The 21,894-nt window shown below is 42.1% G+C and overlaps 1 protein-coding gene across 1 annotated transcript in view; it reads left to right on the plus strand.

The window, feature by feature from the left end:
* LOC308307811 (calcitonin gene-related peptide type 1 receptor) overlaps nucleotides 1–21,894 on the plus strand; it is a 59,781-nt gene that overhangs the window by 19,173 nt on the left and 18,714 nt on the right. The window contains exons 2-5 of the mRNA XM_080753108.1: nucleotides 16,687–16,792; nucleotides 18,836–18,986; nucleotides 19,245–19,355; nucleotides 19,882–19,994. Coding sequence (XP_080609234.1) covers nucleotides 16,733–16,792; nucleotides 18,836–18,986; nucleotides 19,245–19,355; nucleotides 19,882–19,994 — 435 coding nt within the window. The 5' untranslated portion in view covers nucleotides 16,687–16,732. The remainder of the gene's footprint in view (nucleotides 1–16,686; nucleotides 16,793–18,835; nucleotides 18,987–19,244; nucleotides 19,356–19,881; nucleotides 19,995–21,894) is intronic.

The raw sequence follows: 21,894 nt of genomic DNA on the forward strand, positions 1-21,894 counted from the left end.
CCCCCCCCCCCCCCCCTCTCTCTCTCTCTCTCTCTCTGTGTCTGTGTGTGTGCATCTGCCCCCCCCTCCCTTCCCTGTTGTAACCTGAGACGTTGGTGATGATAATGACACTCCGCTCCCAACTATGGATTGCGCAATATATGCCGCCTACAGGCCAAAATGTGGGAAAAAATTGTAAACATTTTGGGATTATGAGAAGTAGAGACACATCTGAAGGTGATAAAGTTGATGTTGGGCAAGGTACATGCGTTATTGATTTTTGTATTATGTTTTTTAGACAATTGAACAACTGCTGAACGTGGAGTTACAGATGGAAACACACACAAACACACACACAAACACTATTTTTTTGGTGCAATTCTGATTATGTAGTGGGATAGTACTGTAAAACTATAACTAAAGTTTTCAAAAAAATAAATCTAGTGGAGTAAAAGTACAATGTTTTGATCCGAGATGTACAGTAGTGGAGTAGAAGTAAAAGTACTGTAAATTTGAAATACTCAAGTAAAGTACAAATGCCTCAAAAGTAAAGCACTTATAGCTGGAGAGGAACTGGTCAGAAATCATCAATTGCGTGCACTTGGTGAAAAGTTTTTGATTTTTGGAATGGTGTTAGGTATGGGTATAAGGTTTTTAAAAACCATCGCAAACAAGTTGGGCACGCCCCCTAGTGGTCTGTTTGCAATGAATCAAATATTAGATACATCAGTATATGGTTCAAACCCCAAATAATTGATGAAAGAGATTTTTCAATGGATTCTGTTACTATTGGGTATGATAAACAACATACTAATAATTCAGGAAAAAATAACTACCGGAAAGGCACCATTTTCAAGATGGCATCCACGATGGCTGCCGGGAGCTGAAAATGCCTATAAACTGGGTTTTAATGTGTCAAAATTCATAATAAATTTGCACTTGGTGAAGAGTTTTTGATTTTTGGTATGGTGTTAGGTATGGGTATAAGGTTTTCAAAAACCATCGCAAACAAGTTGGGCTCGCCCCCTAGTGGTCTGTTTGCAATTAATTCAATAGTAGATCTGTCAGTATATGGTTGAAACCCCAAATAATTGATAAAAGAGATTTTTCAATGGATTCTGTTACTATTGGGTATGATAAACAACATACTAAAAGTTTAGGAAAAAATAACTAACGGAAAGGCATCATTTTCAAGATGGCGTCCACGATGGCTGCCGGGAGCTAAACATGCCTATTTAATGTGTAAAAATTCATATAAAATATGCACTTGGTAACTAGCTTTTACATTTTGACATGGTGTTAGGTATGGGTATAAGGTTTTCAAAAACTATCGCAAACAAGTTGGGCTCACCCCCTAGTGGTCTACAATATACTGACCTATCTAATATCTGATTCATTGCAAACAGACCACTAGGGGGCGAGCCCAACTTGTTTGCGATGTTTTTTGAAAACCTTATACCCATACCTAACACCATGCCAAAATTCAAAAACTCTTCACCAAGTGCATATTTTGTATGAATTTTTACACATTAAAACCCAGTTCATAGGCATTTTAAGCTCCTGGCAGCCATCATGGACGCCATCTTGAAAATGGTGCCTTTCCGGTAGTTATTTTTTCCTAAACATTTGGTATGTTGTTTATCATACCCAATAGTAACAGAATCCATTGAAAAATCTCTTTCATCAATTATTTGGGGTTTGAACCATATACTCACAAATCTACTATTGAATTCATTGCAAACAGACCACTAGGGGGCAAGCTCAACTTGTTTGCGATGGTTTTTGAAAACCTTAAAACCATACATAACACCATACCAAAAATCAAAAACTCTTCATCAAGTGCAGATGTATTATGAATTCTTACACATTAAAACCCAGTTTATAGGCATTTTCAGCTCCCGGCAGCCATCGTGGACGCCATCTTGAAAATGGTGCCTTTCCGGTAGTTCTTTTTTCCTGAATTTTTAGTATGTTGTTTATCATACCCAATAGTAACAGAATCCATTGAAAAATCTCTTTCATCAATTATTTGGGGTTTGAACCACTGATGTATCTAATATTTGATTCATTGCAAACAGACCACTAGGGGGCGAGCCCAACTTGTTTGCGATGGTTTTTGAAAACCTTATAACCATACCTAACACCATACCAAAAATCAAAAACTTTTCACCAAGTGCACAAACTTTACCAGTTCCTCTCCAGCTATTAAGTAAGTGCCCACGGACTGCTGTGCCTGAGCTATATTTGATCTTGTTGTTTTAGGGGGGGGGCTTTCAACGATTTCCCAGAAGCTGTCTGTCTGTCTGTATGTCCATTATTCTCAAACCTCATCATGCACTGACTGACAGACAGACAGACAGACATACAGCTATGGACTTTTCAGAGGATGTGCCATTTCTTGGAATGCCCTCACTCCCCTGCAGCCAATTAAAGCCATTTTGTACCATGTGTTCAGAATATTGGACCCTAAACTGAGTTTGTGTAGTGTGTGTGTGTGTGTGTGTGTGTGTGCGTGCGTGTGCGTGTGCGTGTGCGTGTGCGTTCCGTCCCTGGTTGTCCACATTACGTAATCGCGGAGGGAGGACAACTTATTTTGTTATTAATGCATTCAAGGACAAACGGAGAGAGAAAGGATATCAGTATCACCCCTAGCAGGGTAGTTTCTAGTTTCTATCTCAAACATGGCCTGTAGGGTAGAGGTGGAACATACTTGAGTAAAAGTTCTCGAGTATTTACTCAAGAGTAGTTTTTTTTTGAGGATCTGTACGTTTAAAGTAAATTTTAAATGATTTACTCTTACTCTTACTTTTGAGTAATTTAAAAAGTAAATACTTGTACTTGTTACTTTTCTTTTGGACAATTAGTAAGAGTAGTTTAACCCATTTAGAACGGGTACACTGTATTGTGTATCATTATTTTATGTTTTAACTATTGAAAAATAGCAGATCTACAAGCTTTTATATCTGCTATTTTTGAAAAATCGTGAAAATTAGAATTTTGACCCGATTCTATAAGTGTCTTTTGAATCCTTCTAAGACTTTTTGAAAAACCTATGTTTCTATGTCAGCAATCTGGCCAGCCATCGTATTCTGTTCTTGAGAGACGACTATGTCAGTGGTTCTCAAACCTTTTCATGTGAAGGACCCCCAAAATGATATTTATTTGGCCACAGACCCCCATCTCAAAGTATTTATTTCCAGGGACCACCCAGAAGCAAAATTTTAGTTACAAACGTTCGCTTTGAAAATACATATTTTCTAAGATTTGCACACATTTTCACGACTTTTTCAAAAATAGCAGATCTCCAAGCTCGCAGCGCGGCACCGCGCTGTGAGCTTGTATGCTATTTTTCACTGGTTTATTTGATTTTTGTGTATTGTTTACATACAGTTTACAAATTATTACTTTCACTGTTATCACTGACATTGCATTGGGACAGCTTGTAACGTGCAACATGTAATTAATGTAAAAAAAGAAAAAGTTAAAAAAAGTACCCTTACTTCAAAGAGTAGTTTTTAAATAGGCTACTTTTTACTCTTAGGGTGCCCTCACACCAAAGTACCTATGAGAGTGGAATCTGCGTTCCGCCAATGCATTTCAATGAGAAGGGAGCGTTTTTTGCAGAAATCCTCTGCTGGCATGAAACCGCTTCACTCTCATTGAAATGCATTGGCGGAACGCGGATTCCACTCTCATAGGTATTTTGGTGTGAGGGCACCCTTACTTTTGAGTAATTTCCTGTACAAGTACTTTTACTCTCTAAAAAAGTAACAGTAATCTTACTTTAAGTAAGATTTTTCAGTACTCTTTCCACCTCTACCTGTAGGTGCCGCTACCGGGGCTATTAGACTCTTTGGTCTTGCTACATAGGTGACATTTCTTCCTCCTACCATGACACATTTCTTCCTCCTACCATGACACAAAAAGAAATGGTCCGAACACATGTAACACTATACACTGTATATACGTGGGAAATGACACTTTTATTGCTTTAGGGAAAGTTTCACTTGAGAGATGACATTTCACAGCCATACTGTAATACCAGCAAGCAAAGAGAGACTGAAGTGTAATGTTCAGCCACATTCCTTTGCCACTAACAAAAGGCTGGTGTGCGGCTCTTAAGACCATCAATATGCAGAAACCCAGTTCAGCTTGTTTAGACCAGGGTTCTTAAACGTTTTCAGGCCAAGGACCCCTTAGTTGAGAGAGAGAGAGATGAAGCAGGGACCCCCACAACCCGTATAGATACCATATAGTTTCATCGTTTGACAGCACAATCATCAGTGTATTTTGGGTTCATGTCAATTTGTGTTTCCAGATATTTAACCACTTGAACCGTCGATAATTGAGTACCTGAGACGAATAGCAGTATAAGTCCATATTTGAATTTTTTTGAATATATATATTTTTGGATTTACCAGATTGTAAACCACAAACTAGTCATTTTAATCTGTTAAATTGTTAATGCAATCCCCCCTCATTTTGTTTAATTGTCGGTTTTAATGTTATCTTCTCCCTTTGTCTGCTGAATATTGCTTGTACGGACTTAAGGCCCATTCCCACTGGGCCAGATAACAGATATCTGGAGATATTTCTCCAGATATTTCTCCATGCAAAGTGGATGGTAGATACAGATAAAAAAATGTTTTGCCACAGATAAAAGTATCTGTGGCAAATATCTGTGGTATATATTTTTTTTATCTGTATCTACCATCCACTTTGAATGGAAAAATATCTGGAGAAATATCTCCAGATATCTGTTATCTGGCCCAGTGGGAATGGGCCTTTAGACTGTTGTTCCACAAACTGCTGGAGATATACTGTTTTTCCACTTTCCATAAGTATTATGTCTTATAATTCCCAATATATATGAGTTAAGTTAAACAATATAACTCAACAAAATGAGGGGGGAGTACATTAAGACTTTAAGAAATTAAAAAATTCTAGTTTGTGGTTTACAGTCTGTTTTTTTTTAAATACGGACTTAGACTGTTATTCGTCTCAGGTACTCAATTAATGAACTTGACCTACCACTCTGTACTTGGTCTGCTCTTTCCCCCCTCTACACCAAACCTCTTTGCCAAAAATAGCCGATCTAGAAGCTCACAACGCCTCACAGTGCGAGGCGTTGTGAGCTTGTGAGCTACAGTAGATCGGCTATTTTTGGCTAAAGTTCTCAAAATATGGATGCTAGGGTTCAAGTGGTTAATATAGAAATGGAGAAAAAAAGCTTCTATCACACAAAGATTTAGAGGACCCCCTGTAGTAACACTGTTGAAGACCCCTTTTTTAGACCATTTGGACGTTTTAGGATTTTGCAGTCGACACATGCTGACACCTTGCACCTCAATCCCATGTTGACTTTTGTTTTCTGTTTTCTCGCACTTTAATTAACGTCCATAGCATATCACGTACAGCGGGGGTGCCCACACTTTTTTCTTGAGAAAAAAACACGCCGCTGAGTGCTTCTGTGGGTTCTGCCAGACACCACTGTGTGATTAGCGTCTGCGCTTTATGGACAATGAACCACATATACAACAGTCTTGCTGCTTGGTGGTGTGTGTGTGTGTGTGTGTGTGTGTGTGTGTGTGTGTGTGTGTGTGTGTGTGTGTGTGTGTGTGTGTGTGTGTGTGTGTGTGTGTGTGTGTGTGTGTGTGTGTGTGTGTGTGTGTGTGTGTGTGTGTGTGTGTGTGTGTGTGTGTGGTTTTGGACATACAAGGTTTCCACCCGACGACATAGGACAACAACAGTCTGCTGCTGCATTTAGTCCTTAAAGGACAACTTAGTTTTTTTTACAACAAAGGTTCATATTTTAGATTGTAATTAGAGAAAAGAAAAGATGAGTGGTAAAATGTACTGCTTGCTATTGTTTTAGTGATTTTAGTGATTTTAATTTCAGTGGGTGGGGGCATGCAAGTGGCAAAATATGTCTTTTTATTCACTATAAGCCGGCAATTTCTTTGTTACTATTTACACCAGCTCCCATAAGTCACATCTGCCCATGAAAGATTGCGGTGCATGTTGGGGATGGGCTTATTGTGTCTGAAAATACATATTAGCCACTTGCAAATCAAAACCGTTAAAATCACTAAAACGATAAGCAGTAAATTAAAACATTTTAACACTCATCTTTTCTTTTCTCTAAAGATTATCTAAACTATGAACCCTTGTTGTAGCCCCAAAGCCAGGTCCATCCACCGTCTTGCCAGGTGATGGGACCGCAACTTTGGCAAAGGTGCCAACAATAAACAGCTTAAATTTGGGAAACGCTGAGAGCCGAATGAGCAGACTGCCATGGCTCACTGAGCTCATGCGTGCTCCCTGGAGGATGGCAGGCCACTACTGAATCTGGCGACCTTTCCTCTAGTCTACATGGCCTAGAGTTCCCAGTCGCTACGGCTGATTGAGAGCTCTCCTGGGAGCTTGTGGATTTTCCGGTATTATTATAAGATCAGAGCATTTGAAGTTGTCAAACATGTTCATGAGCATCTTCCATAAAACCCTAATGGTCACAGATATTTCCTAAACATGTGGAACGCCCTTCCACAAGCCTTAAAGGAGAGCAAATCCATAGCCTCCTTCAAAATTGGTATGAAAAGTCACCTTCAGACAGCTGCTACCCGAGACTTGTAAATAGACTAAGCCCCCATGCTCTCCCCCCCCTTTTTTCTTTCTTTTCTGCCTTTGTATTTGATGTTATGCTTTTGAAACTGATATTATCCTAGATAAAGTATGTTCTATCCGTCTGTCTTTCAATGTTATATGAGATACTTAAAGTGTGGTTCCTGTGGAAATAAGCCTCGGCTTTCTAGGATCTCCTTTTAGTTGACCTTAAGTTGTACCAGTGATTTGTACTGTCATGAAACTGTACTTTTTTCTATTGCAAACTTCTAATACATTCTTCAATCAATCAATCAATCAAGGCACAGATTAAAGCCTCAAATTTGTGATTTCCTCACCTGGTTCGCAGTATGTAGAACAGCAAGAAACATTACAAAAGCATCATGATTTTATAGAGTTAACTGTTTAGGAAACAGCGCTAGTGTGGGGGCTGCTTTTTCACAAATCGCATATTAGGAGTTGACCATACAATGTTACAAATGTTCAGTCATGAGATTTTATTTTGTTTTAACACATGACTGTCTAGCGCCACCTGTAAACAACATTTTCAAGTTACTTTCAAGTTATCTCAAAGACTAGTGCAGGGGTCTTCAACAGAGGGTCCGGGACCCCTAGGGGGTCCTCAGAGTTACTACAGGGGGGCCGCCAAATCTTTGTGTGATAGGATCATGTCTTTTACATTAATCACTTGAACCCTAGCATACCTATTCTTAGTGGAACATTAGCCAAAACAGATCTACGTTGTGTGAGCTTGTAGATCAGCTATTTTTTGGCACAACGCTTTGGCGTAGAGGGAAAAGAAGAGCAGACTAGTACTGTAGGTATTGACAGTTCATGGTTAAATGTATGAAAATACACATTAATCCAACCTACAAAGATGATAGTGCTGTCAAACAATTCTAAGCTGTATAAGAAATCCATGAACATTTTTAATCTGCAACACAATTGTATACGATATGTAGTGGGGGTCCCTGCTTCATCTCTCTCTCTCAGCTACGGGGTCCTTGGCCTGAAACCCCTAATCCCTAATTGAACAGTATAGGGATTAGTTCACCCAAAAGATCACTTGTTTTCAGTCGATTAACCCTCCCCGTGGAGACTTGAATTCATTGATATATTTTTGTTTTCGCATTCCTAAGCCAATAATTTGGTTCCCTATGGAGACACAAAAAGCCTGCTTTGTTCCCTATGGAGACACAAAGAGCCTGCTTTGTTCCCTATGGAGACACAAAGTGTCTCCTCAAATAATTGGCTTGGGAATGCAACAAAAACTAAGACATATCCATGAATCCACCTCCATGGGGTGAGTAATCAAACTTTCCCTTTAAGTAACCCCATGACCTTTTCCTCAGGCCGAAACATCAACCTCTGACCCAAGATATCCATAACAATAACATAATATTATGATAGGCAGATCATGGGCTTTTCCTTTTACAGGGACGTCAAACTCATTTCAGTTTGTGGACTGGATTGGTCTTGGTCAAAATGTGACTTCATGTGGGCCGGAATGCTTTTTGTCTGTGCGTGTGTGCTTGCTCCCAGTGCTGATAAGGCATGAATGCTGTTGTAGTGTTCTGTCACATTACACAAAACACTGTTAATTTTGACAGCATTTTTAAATTTAGTTTAGTCATAGTCTTGAATAAAAGTTAGTTAGTTAGTTTTAGTCATAATAGTCATCTGAAAAGTTTTGGTTTTAGTTTAGTTTTAGTTGACTAAACATCATACGATTACTACATTACAGTTGATTTTGTCATCAAAATTAATTTTGGCAGGCCTTGATGGTGTCATTTTACGGCTGATGTTACCGATCTACATGCTCACAATGCGTTGCAGTGCAACGTGTTTCAGAGCACAAACAAAACAAAACACAAAACCAAACATAAAACGACTTGTCATTTAGTTCTACTGGATCTCTTCTCCACTAGTCCCTCCCTAACATTTTAACACTTTAAGTGCCTAGTGCTGATCCCAAACTTCTGTTTCATGTAATCAATTCCCAACAGATCTCCAAACATGTCGTTTTGGGGTGTGCTGGTTTCAATTCATTATCTTGTGTGTTGGCTAGTGAGGTGCGCGAGGCATATATAAAAACCAAGGATTACATATTTCAAGAGTGAGAGAGCACCTCACAGCAGCACTAAGCTTCATCATACACACCTCGTGTTAAGGGCCGTAATGGAAACAAGCTGTAAACTTTTTTTGCGTTATTCTTTTGATTATGATGGTTCAGAATGATGTATGTTTGTTACATGTGACAGGTGTTTTATTTCATGATCTATAAAGACATCAATCAATTGATCAAAAAACCTGGGCTGAAAGTACATTTGGAATAGAAAACACGGTCCAACTCGGCTTTAAACTGAATCCTGAGCCAAACGTTCCTCTCAACCCCCGACTGCTTATCAAAATTCTGCAATCCTGCAAGTCCTTTAGAAATGCGAAACCCAAAGCAAGACCTTAATGGTGCTGAGTGCTGCGTTTTGTGAGAACAACTGCAATGCTTCCCTTGCTATGTATACTCTTTTACTGTTTGTTTATTCAGTAAAGTATACAGTACTTATCGAGGTATCGCCGTGGACAGTGCAGTTGTTTGACTTTCAAAAACCCGATAATGGAATCAAACAAACGTGGCTTTTTGGGGACAATATGCAGAGCCACCATCTGGCTCTTGTCACTTTCTGCGAGCAGGTGATAAGTTCAATACTTATTTAGGTCTGGGAGCACACTGTAAATACTCCGGTGTTCCCAGGGTGTTCCATTGCAACAATTCTTCTCACCATCAGGTGCGTCACAAGGGGGGGGTCTGAGTGGGACTGAGTTACTGCTATTTGGTGCAACACCAGGGACGTGCTGGCCATTGGGAAAAGCGGGACAACTCCCGAACGGCCGGTTCATTATCGGCCGGTCCAGGCCGGGCCATTAGGAAAAGATTAAACTGTTTGCACAAAAGTTAAAATGTAACTGTTTGCACAAAAGTAGTGAAAACAGCAGATCTACAAGCACACAACGCCTCGCACTTTTTTTTTTGGACATACAAGTTTTCCACCCAACAACAACGAAATATAGGCCTAATTTGTGTAATTGGCCCACTGGCTTGTCACTTGTCATGATCTGAAATGGCAAATCTTTGAGTAGCAGCAGCGCTATAGAGAGAGATCTCTCTATAGCGCGCAATGAGGGCCTCTCCAACTCTTTTTCCCGGGCTGAATCAGGGGCCCAGCACGTCCCTGTGCAACACCCCTGCTCACCATTGGAGCAGCCCTGATCCTCTTCCAGCCGTGATAGCTGCTGAAGAGGCAGCTTTAAGAGAAATATGGGAACTAGCTGGGTTCATGTATAGTTAAATGGGAAGAGCACGACTCTCTGTGAGGGTTAGAGGTTGTTTGTATAACAGTTGTGGCCAAGCAAGCATCAAGTATTAAATGTCATTTTACTTTTGAAAAGGAGAATCTTTTTTTTAAACATTTTGTGTCTAGCTTTCGTCTACTGTTGCTTCTCATTCAGAAATCAAAATCGCTTAAAGCCTAAATTCGAACCCCTGGTCCTCCCTGTACACCTGGCCTACAAGCTCACAACACATCGCGTTGCAACGCGCTGTGAGCTCGAAGATCTGCTATTTTCTCAGAACGTTCGTCCACCAGAATAGGGGGTGCTATGTGGTTCATGTGGCTGTGAGAAGTTTCCTGGCTGTGGAGCAGCCTGTGTGACAGTCAAACACAGCACACAGAAAACACTGCCACATGATACTGGATCAACAGGATCAACAGTTACACAGCGCACGTAGTAACTAGGACACTACTGTAGCAAATAAACAGTACAGTCCATCAACACCTCTGCATTCTGTGTGACACTATCTTTCATCACTACTCTCCTAGACTCCTACCACCAACATCACCCTGTCTCTCATATATACTGTACACACACACACACACACACACACACACACACACACGGACACACATGCACACACACGCACACGCATGCACACGCACACACACCCACGCACACGCACACGCACACACACACACACACACACACACACACACACACACACACACACACACACACACACACACACACACATTCAGTGAGTTTTTTTTTTAAATATACATTTCCCATCCACTGGGCCAAAGCAGCGCGGTCTGATGGGCCTCTTCTCCCATCGCGCACACTGGGGTTTGTAGTTCTGTTGGTTGGTGCAAGGGCATGATGTGTACGCCTGAAACTCCTCCAGCGAGGTTCTGTGGTGCAAAAACTACCCGTGTTTAAATTTAGAGTTAATACTTTTAATTGCGTTATCTTTATGTAATTAATTAATCTAAATTATATATACTGTGTGTATATATATATATATATATATATATATATATATATATATATATATATATATATATATATATATACACTGTATGTACTGTACACACACACACACACACACAGTCACACAGTCCATCCATTTCCATGCTTCTAACATCACACCATACAGAGTTGGAGTGATGTTACAAGCATGGAAATGGATATCATTCTGAATGCCATTGAGAGGAACCTGAGGAGGAGGACGGTGTGCAAAACATCCTGTGACGGAGGAGGGGGCTTGGATGGGATGTTTACAGGCATAACACTGCTTCATACACGGGGGGACAATGGGAGCTGGAGCTGATAAGAGTAGGCAGGGCAGGGCCGGGGGGCGCGCGATCGCAACAGCTGTTCCACATACTGTAGGCCGTTTTCGCTGCTTTCAGATGTGAACGGTGACGTGGGCTCTTGTGCAGAGTGTCTGTGACTAACCACTTCGGTGGACCGCTCTGACGCACTACAGATGATACTGAAGGACGGACCACCCACGGTTAGTGTGGACGCGTGGATGGATTACGTTGACCCCAATAGATCAATGGGGCTGCGAGTGTCAATTACTTTCTTGACGATTATTTGATTATCGCTAACTTTTTCCGGTTAGTCGAAGAACCTAGGAGCATGACTATTAGTATTTTTATTGTACATCAACAGCTAAATATTACTTTGTTTTTATAATTGACTAAAGCAACTAGTTTGTTTAACCAATTAAGCCCTATTTTGCACTATAACTATTTTTTAGATTCTCCAAACTAGTGCCTTTAGAAGGCGATGGTAGCCCATCAGGAGGGAATATGGGAAATGATCCATGTTGATGACATGACTTTAGAGATACTGTGTACCGCTTTACGTGATTTTAGGGCAAAATCTGTAGGAGCAGTGTCCAAAAATGTGTTTTTAAAAAAATCGACCAGATGGTGGCGCTAGATGGGACAGATGCATTTTGATGACATGATGACTGTAGAGATACTGTGTACCGCTTTGCGTGATTTTAGAGATACTGTGTACCGCTTTGTGTGATTTCAGAGATACTGTGTACCGCTTTGTGTGTTTTTCCATCCCACGGTACATAACGCCATGAAACAACCGCTTAAATCGCTAGTTTTGTCAGCCATGTGTCATGTTTTCCCATTCAACCGGAACTCCCCCGGCGGCAGTTCCCAGTACTGCTTCTTATCCTTATATACAACTTAGAAGTTAGCCACTCCCTGAGAAGTTAATCACGCCCCCTGTACTGTATCCCGCAGCTACACTGCAGCTATGTTAGCACAGACCCACGGCCCAATTCCCAAAACCATTTAACCGACAGCACAATCATACCTCTCGCTTTTGGACCGTCGCTATTTCTTGGGTCTTTATGCATTCTTTTACTTTCTTTGCCACGCTTTTCTGCCTCAACCGCGAACGGTGCTACGTCACATATCCTTCTTCCTGAAAGGTCTGTCCTTCTTCCTGAGACGATAATTACTTATCCTTTACAGTCTCTCCTTCTTCCGTGTCTCTCAAGTAAACGTCCATGACGTATGCGGATGCGACGTGCCTTTGCGCAAGTGGAACCTATACTTCTCTGCCGGAGCCGCCGTTACGTCACTGAATTCACCTTTGCCTTCAGAACCCATGTCGCTCTCAGCTGCTGTGTTCATACGGACGTGCATGGATGCTCGCTTTCGACGCACTGACTTTTAATTCTTCAGTCTTCATCTGCACGCCGGACACAACACTTCAGCAGAAACACACAGGTAATCAATCATTTCAACTGCTTACATTTAACTGCGTTCGCGTTAACAACGAGGCGAGGGGGGGTAGACAGGAGCGGCGTGTTAGCGCCGCGACTTTCTAGTTCTGCTACAATGGGAAAGGAGCAGTACTGGCACGTGCCGCCGGGGGAGCGTGGAACTACCTTTACTTTTTGGATACAATTTTGGGAAAAGGGTGATCTACCTCGGCATGGAGGCATTCTACCCCAGCCCGGTGATATCCCCGTAGGACCTCATCTCGGAGCACAACAGTATGCAGCGGAGGGTGAGGTTCTATATGGGGCTAAACATCGATATAATATCGATGTTCTATCAATATATCGCCCGGCCTGGAGTTTGGAGCTGTCAGTCTTTAACATGGCTATTACAAAAGTAACCCTTCAGGCAGTAATAAACTTTATTTACTTGGATACTACTGTAACACGTTATTTTCCTTACGGAACTGTAATGCATGTAGTGTACATGCATGGGAGCGTGGTCTATGTTGTAATCTGACAAGATGTATCCTCTCATTCAGTTTGTAAATGTCTGAAAAACAACACTTGCCAGAAACAGCTGGGGAATTTGGCAGCGCATGTGTGGCTGTGCATGCAACGGTGTGTGTGTGTGTGTGTGTGTGTGTGTGTGTGTGTGTGTGTGTGTGTGTGTGTGTGTGTGTGTGTGTGTGTGTGTGTGTGTGTGTGTGTGTGTGTGTGTGTGTGTGTGTGTGTGTGTGTGTGTGTGTGTGTGTGTGTGTGTGTGTGTGTGTGTGTGTGTGTGCGCGCGTGTGCGTGTGTGTGTGCATGTGTGCGCTTACTTGTGTTGCTACACTTGTGATGGCCAAATGTTCCAACAAGTATAGTAAGTAGAATTTGAGAAATGGACAATTGTCCTGGTCCTTTGTTTTATGTTTTAGAGTTAAAGTAGACTTACAATTAGGAAAGGATTCAGGTTGAGGTCAGGGTGAGGAGGATAGGCATTTAAAGGGTTCGGTTTAGGGGTTAGGGTTGGAGTTAAGGACACTTTATTATTAGTTAGGGCTGGGTGCAATAACCGCAATACCGCCATATCGCGGTGTCAAGTTCATAACCGTGATTATACTGAGATTATTTTATTTACATTTATTTAAATGTATTAAAACAAATCTATCAAAACAACCTTTTTTTGGGAGATACCGCCATACCGGCGACTTATTACCGCGATAACTAAAGATCCATACCGCCCCAGCCCTTGCATAACGACGCCGATCTAGTACAAGCTCACAACTCACAATCTACAAGCCGATCTACAACCTCACAAATAGCCTGTAGCTCGATCAACTTTATAGTTGGAAAAAAAGAAAGAAAAAACTGATGGCATTCACAAAATCCCCATCCTAAAATGCTGATGTCTTGTCGAGTACAGTACTCACGCACTCACGCAACGCATGCACGCACGCACTGCGTGACCGAGCAGCTGATTCTCTTCCAGGCTGTTTCCAATTTGCACATGTGGCCGTAATGTTTTACAATCCCAGTTTCAGTAAGCCCCCATGTCTCCCACCCAACCTCCCCCTTCCCTGTGTAATGGAAGCGTAATCCCTAGCAGACTGGAGAGAGCACATTGGTTCTGTACAGCAGGGGTCTTCAATGTGTTCAGGCCAAGGACCCCTTAGTTGAGAGAGAGATGTACCAGGGACCCCCACAACCTTAACATAGATTCCATAGAGTTCCATAATCGTTTGACAGCACAATCATCAGTGCATTTTGGATTCATGTCAGTTTGTGTTTGTTTTCAGATATTTAACCACTTGAACCGTCAATACTTAAAAAAAACTTGACCTCCCACAACACCTTGCAGCGCGAGGCGTTGTGAGCTTGTAGATCTGCTATTTTTGTCTAAAGTTCTCAGGGAAAAAAAGGTTTCTATCACACAAAGATTTGGAGGACTCCCGGTAGTAACTCTGAGGACCCCCTAGGGGTCCCAGACCCCCTGTTGAAGACCCCTGCTGTACAGCATGGGCTTCTCAAAGTGGGTGCCGTGGATCAAGTCCAGGTGTGCCTATCGACATACTTTGATAATATTTGGAATTTAGCAATGTCAGTTTAACTACTTATACTCAGTAAAAACAGACCTGAGTTGCACTGTAGATCTTTTCACCAAGATTCTTCACTAAAAATAGCAGATCTACAAGCTCACAAGGAGTCATGTTGTGACGTGTTGTGAGCTTGTGGATCAGCTATTTTTTGAATGTCCCCCCTTGAGTAGGGATGCTGTTGGTTTTATAAGTAACAGTTATTTTCGATTGGTCCTAATGGAAACAGATATTTTCTCAATCTTCCTCCTTTCCTCGTGACAGACGCCAACTAGGGGGTTAATGTAATTGGGCCCATTCGTTTCCATTTGTGCACACTCAAGAGTTAAATTAACACAGGATTTTAAAGTGTACACTTCCCACAAGGACAAAGACATTTAATTTCTGCGTTGTTACACCAGGCACATTCCAACCTCTAATCCCCTGATGGTGTCAGATCCTAGCCCCGCAGGCAGTCAACCAGGTCTCTTATTGGATTATAAATTCTCAGTCGCCACGCTTGATTGGATTCCATACAGTACATGTACGGTACATAGAAGCCAGCATGTCTTCCTCTGAGACATGGACATTTATATAGTCCAGGGGTCTTCAACGTTTTCAGGCCAAGGACCCCTTTAGCTGAGAGGGAGATGAAGCAGGGACCCCCTCTACATATTGTTTAAATGTGTGATGGAGAATCTCATCGATTTCATAGGTAGATTCATAGACTTGTTTGACACTTAACCACTTACAATCTTAAATCGTCGATACTTAGTAAACTTGACCTTTCACTCTGTACTTGATCTGCTCTTTTTTTACCTCTACACCAAACCTATTTGCCAAAAATAGCCGATCTACAAGTTCTCTTGTAGATCTGCTATTTTTGGCTCAAGTTCTCCTCAGAGTATAGGGATGCGAGGGTTCAAGTTGTTCATTTAAAATTATTATCCTATCACACAAGGATTTGGCAGCCTCCCTGTAGTAACTCTGAGGACCCCCTAGGGGTCCCGGACCCCCTGTTGAAGACCCCTGATATAGTCAACAGAGACAATGAGTCATTGGACATGTACTGTGCATAGAGGGGACTCCCTCACTCTTCCCAGGTGTTTGGCCCAGGTGGGCATGGTTATATGCTTATGCCTAAACAAAACCCTATCCCTAAACCTCACAGAAATCATGCCTAAACCTAACCTCCAAAACACGCGCCACCTGGGCGAAACCCCTGTGAAAATGGGAATCTCGTGCATAGAGACCGATAACCATGACATGCATCTACAGTGCATAGAGACAGACCAATTATATCATGTGACTGTGATGGCAAACAACCGCTTTCATGCTCAGTTAAACACAATACTACAGTAGCTCTCATGCTCGGTTAAACACAATACTCTACCAGTGGCGAGGACTTGTGCATCCTTCGGGCATAATGTAATCGGGTCTAGTATAGGTCATTAGGTATTCTATTCATCTTAAGAGGGAGCGATGATAGGTGCTGCGGAGCGCCCCATCCATCCATCCATCTTCAACCGCTTATCCGAAATCGGGTCGTGGAGGTAACAGTTCCAACTGAGACTTCCAGATTTCCTTATCCCCGAGCAAGTTCCTCCACTCCCTCAGGGAGTATACCGAGGCGTTCCCAAGCCAGTTTGGAGATATAGTCCTTCCATCGGGTCTCTTCCCAGTGGGACGTGCATCGAGGACCTTCTTAGGAAAGCGCTCGGGGGGAATCTGTACTAGATGCCCGAACCACCTAAGCTGACTCCTTTCCAAGTGTAGGAGCAGCGGTTCTACTCCAATTCTCTCTCGGGTGACTGAACTTCTCACCGTATTTTTAAGGGAGATACCAGCCACCCGTCTGAAGAAACCCATCACTTCATGACCATAGGTGACCATAGGTGATATATTCCATGTGCATCATTTGCTGTGCTCTCTCCTTTCCAGATCCATCTCCGGGCCAATCACTGAACAGCCTTTGCCCCAGAGGAAGATGGATGCTCCTGGGTGGAGGTGGATGGCGGCCCTCATACTGCTGTGCACTCCAGCAGAGGTAGGGGCCAGAGGTGGACAGTGGTGCATGTGTCGTTGGAATCATGTTTATTATCATATCTTTCTATCTATGGGACGGCAGTGGCCAGTAGAGCAACCAGATAGAGATGGGATTTATGGCTCTTTGAAGTGAGCTGGATCTCTGCGATCCATTCTACAAACGGATCTACAAGCTAAGAGCTTGATCTGCTATTTTCAAAAGATTATTTCTAAATTTTATTCATTGGAAAACCTGTGAAATGGGACATTCTGCATGAGTACTTTCTACAATTGGTACTTTTGGTACATTTTGATACCAATACACTTGTACTTTTACTCAATTCTAATTCTAAACTTCTGCTTGTTGCAGAATATTTCTACATTGCATTTTAATAGTTAAAGTATCAAGATGGAGATGGAGAACCGTAGCCTGCAAACCAGATGAATCTGCCATTGCAAAAACAAATTACCGTCGGGCAGATTTGGTCCGTCACCGCTCAGTTGTGATTGGATTTCACTCCCTCCGAAGTAGTGAAGGACCAATCAGGGACCAACATGCAAATATGGGGTCATATGACTCTTATCATCAGAGGCGTTCTATTTTAATCCGCCCCTTGGAAATGCAGGTTCCATACAGAGATTCCAGACTAATATCTACACAATGATATTAGTCTGGCCATTCCAGGCTAGGAGAACCGGAAGGTTCCCAGTTCGTGCTGCACAGTAGGCATAACAATAAAAACATAGAAACGATAAAAAACAAAATGCAATACATTTACCTGGTTGCTTAATCGTTAGAGCAGTGGTTCTCAATCAGTGGTCCGGAGACCATCAGTGGGGGGGTTCCAGGTGGTCCCCAGCTAAATGATGGAGAGTTGGTAACCAAATGGACCCTTATAGATCTTTAACTCTTGAGAGCGTAACATGAAACCAAATGGACCTGTACGAGTCCAATTGGTTTCATTTTACACTCTCAAGAGTTACATTATTGTTAACACCTGCATTACTTAATTTTCCAAAATTCAACACAATTAGACAATGTAGTATAATTGCTTTTTTGATCAACGTTTGCCTGTTATCTCTCCTATGGTAAAAAAAGAAAAGAAAAAAAAAATCGTATCCAACGACAACAACATTTTCTAAGTTCTGGGTCTCAGCGGCTAAATGTCATCAAATGGTGGTCCGTGGCTCAAATGCCGAATAAATAATGGACCTTGACATTCAAAGGGTTGAAAACCACTGGGTTCGGGAGGGAAGAGTTATGTAACAGAGAACTGGACACATCTGGTTGGCCTTTTCTCTGTACAGAGGTCACATTTACCATGAAGCTCAAATGGATTTAATGGATGTCTGTGTAGCTTCAACTCCCCTTCCTGTGGTCTAAATAAGGACATGGGGTCCTTCCTGTTTTAATAGCCCCCTGGGGGGCTTACAGTAAGAACACAGGGTCAAAACGGGGTGCAGGCACAAGTTTCCCTGTGAGTATTGTACGCAAATATAGCTTATAGTAGAGGTTTGGTCCAGATAGCCATTTTGTTTCATTCACTTAAGCCATATAGGGAAATAGCAGTGGGCTTGGTTTACTGGTGCCACAAAAAACAAACAAACAGCCATACATTTTCCCCATAGACATAGATGTCAGTCATCTCCAAATTTGGGCATTGTTTTAGCAGTTACCACAGCGGAGAAACATGCGCACAGGCGTACAGGCGACGGTATCAGTGATTTGGGCACTGTTTCACCCGTTTATGCCCATAATATATTATATGGTGTTCCGTGTCCTATGCCCATATATGGTGTTCCGTTTTCCAGGCCAGTATGTGACGTATGACATCAAAGTACTGTAGACAGACAGCGGACAAACAGACATTCCATAAATTAATAGTTATTAGAAGATAATTGAAAGTTAACAATGACATAAAACGGAACCTTCACATTTAACAAGAAAAAAAAAGTAGAAACCCTTTTGTTGACTTAATGCACAGTATGGAAACAGATCTTCATATCTATGATTCATTTCGTTAGATTAAAAATAGCGTTTAACAAATGAAACATATTCTTGCAGATCTATGTGAAGGCAAGCCCAGACGTCAACGAGACCCAGCAGCATCCAACCAACGTCTACAACGACATCGGCGTCACCAGGAACAAGATCGTAACGGCACAGTTTGAGTGCTACCAGAAGATAATGAAGGACGACGCTCACAACAGACAAGGTCCATTCACCAATATATTAGCCAATAGTTGTTTTTAATTACACGGCTTGGTTGAATGCTTGATTCCGATCGGTCAATCGCTGAAATCAGCGGTCTGATATTTTTGGATAACAGACCGCTCCGCTCTATAACAGACCGATGCCTAATCAACGGCTCAGAGCACCTGCTGCACTCAGGCTGCACTGTTTGAATTTAGTGTCAAAGAACTGTTCCAGTATTCTATCACTGATTTCTTCTCTGGTATTTCCCGTGGTTCAGAGTCCATGTGTAATCGCACCTGGGACGGGTGGCTGTGTTGGGACGACACCAAGGCAGGCTACACCACCGAGCAGCACTGTCCAGACTACTTCCAGGACTTTGATCCTTCAGGTGAAGCCCCGCCATACAGTTGTAATAAGTCCCATTAAACCTAGCAGTGGTGGGGAAAAGAACTCAAATGTTTTACTTAAGTAAAAGTATCAATACTGCAATATAGAAATACTCTGTTACAAGTAAAAGACCAGAATTCAAAATGTACTTGAGTAAAAGTACAAAAGTAGATATTGTAGTTTCAGAAGTAGTATTTATCTTGCAGGTTTCGTTGTGCTTCTCAGAGAATTCATTTACAATGTCCAAAATCTCCAAACACCCATACATGACACAGTGACATGATAATGATACAGTACATGATACTGATGACTAATGAGATCCTCTAAAAAAAAAGTGATTTAAAGGAGAATTCCATGCTAAATCACTTTCTTACCTTTTATTGTTGTTATTTTGGAAAAAAAAAAAAAAACGCAAGCATTTGTTTTGCACAAAACAACACGAACAGAACGTACTCATCCTATACACCGTGTGTATAGGATGTGTTTGAGGTTTCCAGACTTTCAAACTGTGTCGTTTTGGCCGGCAGAAATGGTGAGCAAGATCTGCACGGACAGCGGACACTGGTTCCTGCATCCTGAGAGTAATCGCACATGGACCAACTACACTCGCTGCAACGAACACACACACCAAGGCAGAGTGGTAGGTCACTGTGAGCGCGCGCACACACACACACACACACACACACACACACACACACACACACACACACACACACACACACACACACACACACACACACACCAATCCTATATATTTTAATATAGGATTGGTATCCAATCCTATATTAAAATTGCCTAATGGTGTCAGTCGGTCGGGTTGTGGACCACCGCCCCCCACCCCTGTCATATGCATGATGCAGTCGAATGCACATACTCATATGGAGTCAAATGCACATAATTATTATGGAGATTCACTGATGTCAGACCAAATGCACACCTATGGAGAATTTAATTTCCAACATGCACGGATGTCAGACACAACAGAAACCACGTCAAACTGTATAACAGTATTTGAGAGTTCCTGATTATCATTTGGTCACAAAGCGAAATACATAGTAGTAGGTGATCATAGAAGCCTTCCATGTTGCTTGATAACTGCCTCTGTTCAACAACTCGTACTACAGAATACACCAGGGGTCTTCAACATGGGGTCCGGGACCCCTATTGGGTCCTCAGAGTTACTACAGGGGGGCCGCCAAATCTTTGTGTTACAAACTTTTTTTATATCAACCACTTGAACCCTAGCGTCCATATTCTGAGAACTTTAGCCAAAAATAGCCGATCTACAAGCTCACAATGCCAGGCGATGTGAGCTTGTACATCAGCTATTTTCGGCAAAGAGGTTTGGTGTAGAGGGGAAAAAAGGGCACACTAAGTACATTGTGAAAGGTCAAGTTTATTATGTATTGACGGCTCAAGTGGTTAAATATCTGAAAACACAAATTGACATGAATCCAAAATACACTGATGATTGTTCTGTCAAACAATGAAACTATATGGAATCTATGAAAAGGTTGTGGGGGGTCCCTGCTTCAATCTCTCACTCAACTAAGGGGTCCTTGGCCTGAAAACGTTGAAGACCCCTGGAACACACAATATAATACTGCATTAGACATGGCAGGCGGTTTACCACAAAGGACAAATCTCATGCGCCTGACGTCAGATGTCACAATAAACAGGAACATAAGAATTCCCCTCACGAGTGACCTGGCACAATGACAATAATTCATCACTCCAAGAAGTGTGTGTGTGTGTGTGTGTGTGTGTGTGTGTGTGTGTGTGTGTGTGTGTGTGTGTGTGTGTGTGTGTGTGTGTGTGTGTGTGTGTGTGTGTGTGTGTGTGTGTGTGTGTGTGTGTGTGTGTGTGTGTGTGTGTGTGTGTGTGTGTGTGTGTGTGTGTGCGTGCGTGCGCGTCTGCTGCAGCAAGTAAATAATACATGGTCTGCATTTATATGGCACATTTCCGCTCTTCCTGAACCATTCACAGCACTTTGATAATGAAATTAGTCAATGTAATCACACTCACTCATTCACCCCACAACAGCACAGACACTGCAGCGTTATGCTAACGCGACAATCAGGAACCTTGGCTTCCAGGTCGCTCTACCTCCTCACTGTATAAAGCAGGGGTCTTCTACGTTTTCAGGCCCAAGGACCCCTTAGCTGAGAGAGAGATAAAGCAGGGACCCCCACTACATATCAAGCATCTATACTGGAGCAATTGGTGGCAAACCTAAACCAGAATGTTTAGCTACATATTCTCACAAACACCTCTCACAAACATAGCCACCACGTCGAACAAACGTGAAAATTTACAACTGTCCACATTTTAAACATGCCACTCTTTGAACCGCATTTATTTCAATTTAACAACATCTCGCCTCACGCAGAGCAGCCAGTCCTGACATAGTATTCTGAACATTCTGGCCAGTGCTGAAACGTCAAAATGATCATCAGGGTATCAAGTTACAGAGGGAGGGAGGGGGAGGGAGGGGGGAGAGGAGCTGAGCAGAGTAGAGTATCGAATTACAACAGAGGGGG

This window comes from Nannobrachium achirus (assembly GCF_963921795.1).
Source record: "Nannobrachium achirus genome assembly, chromosome: 22".
NCBI classification, from domain to species: Eukaryota; Metazoa; Chordata; class Actinopteri; order Myctophiformes; family Myctophidae; genus Nannobrachium; species Nannobrachium achirus.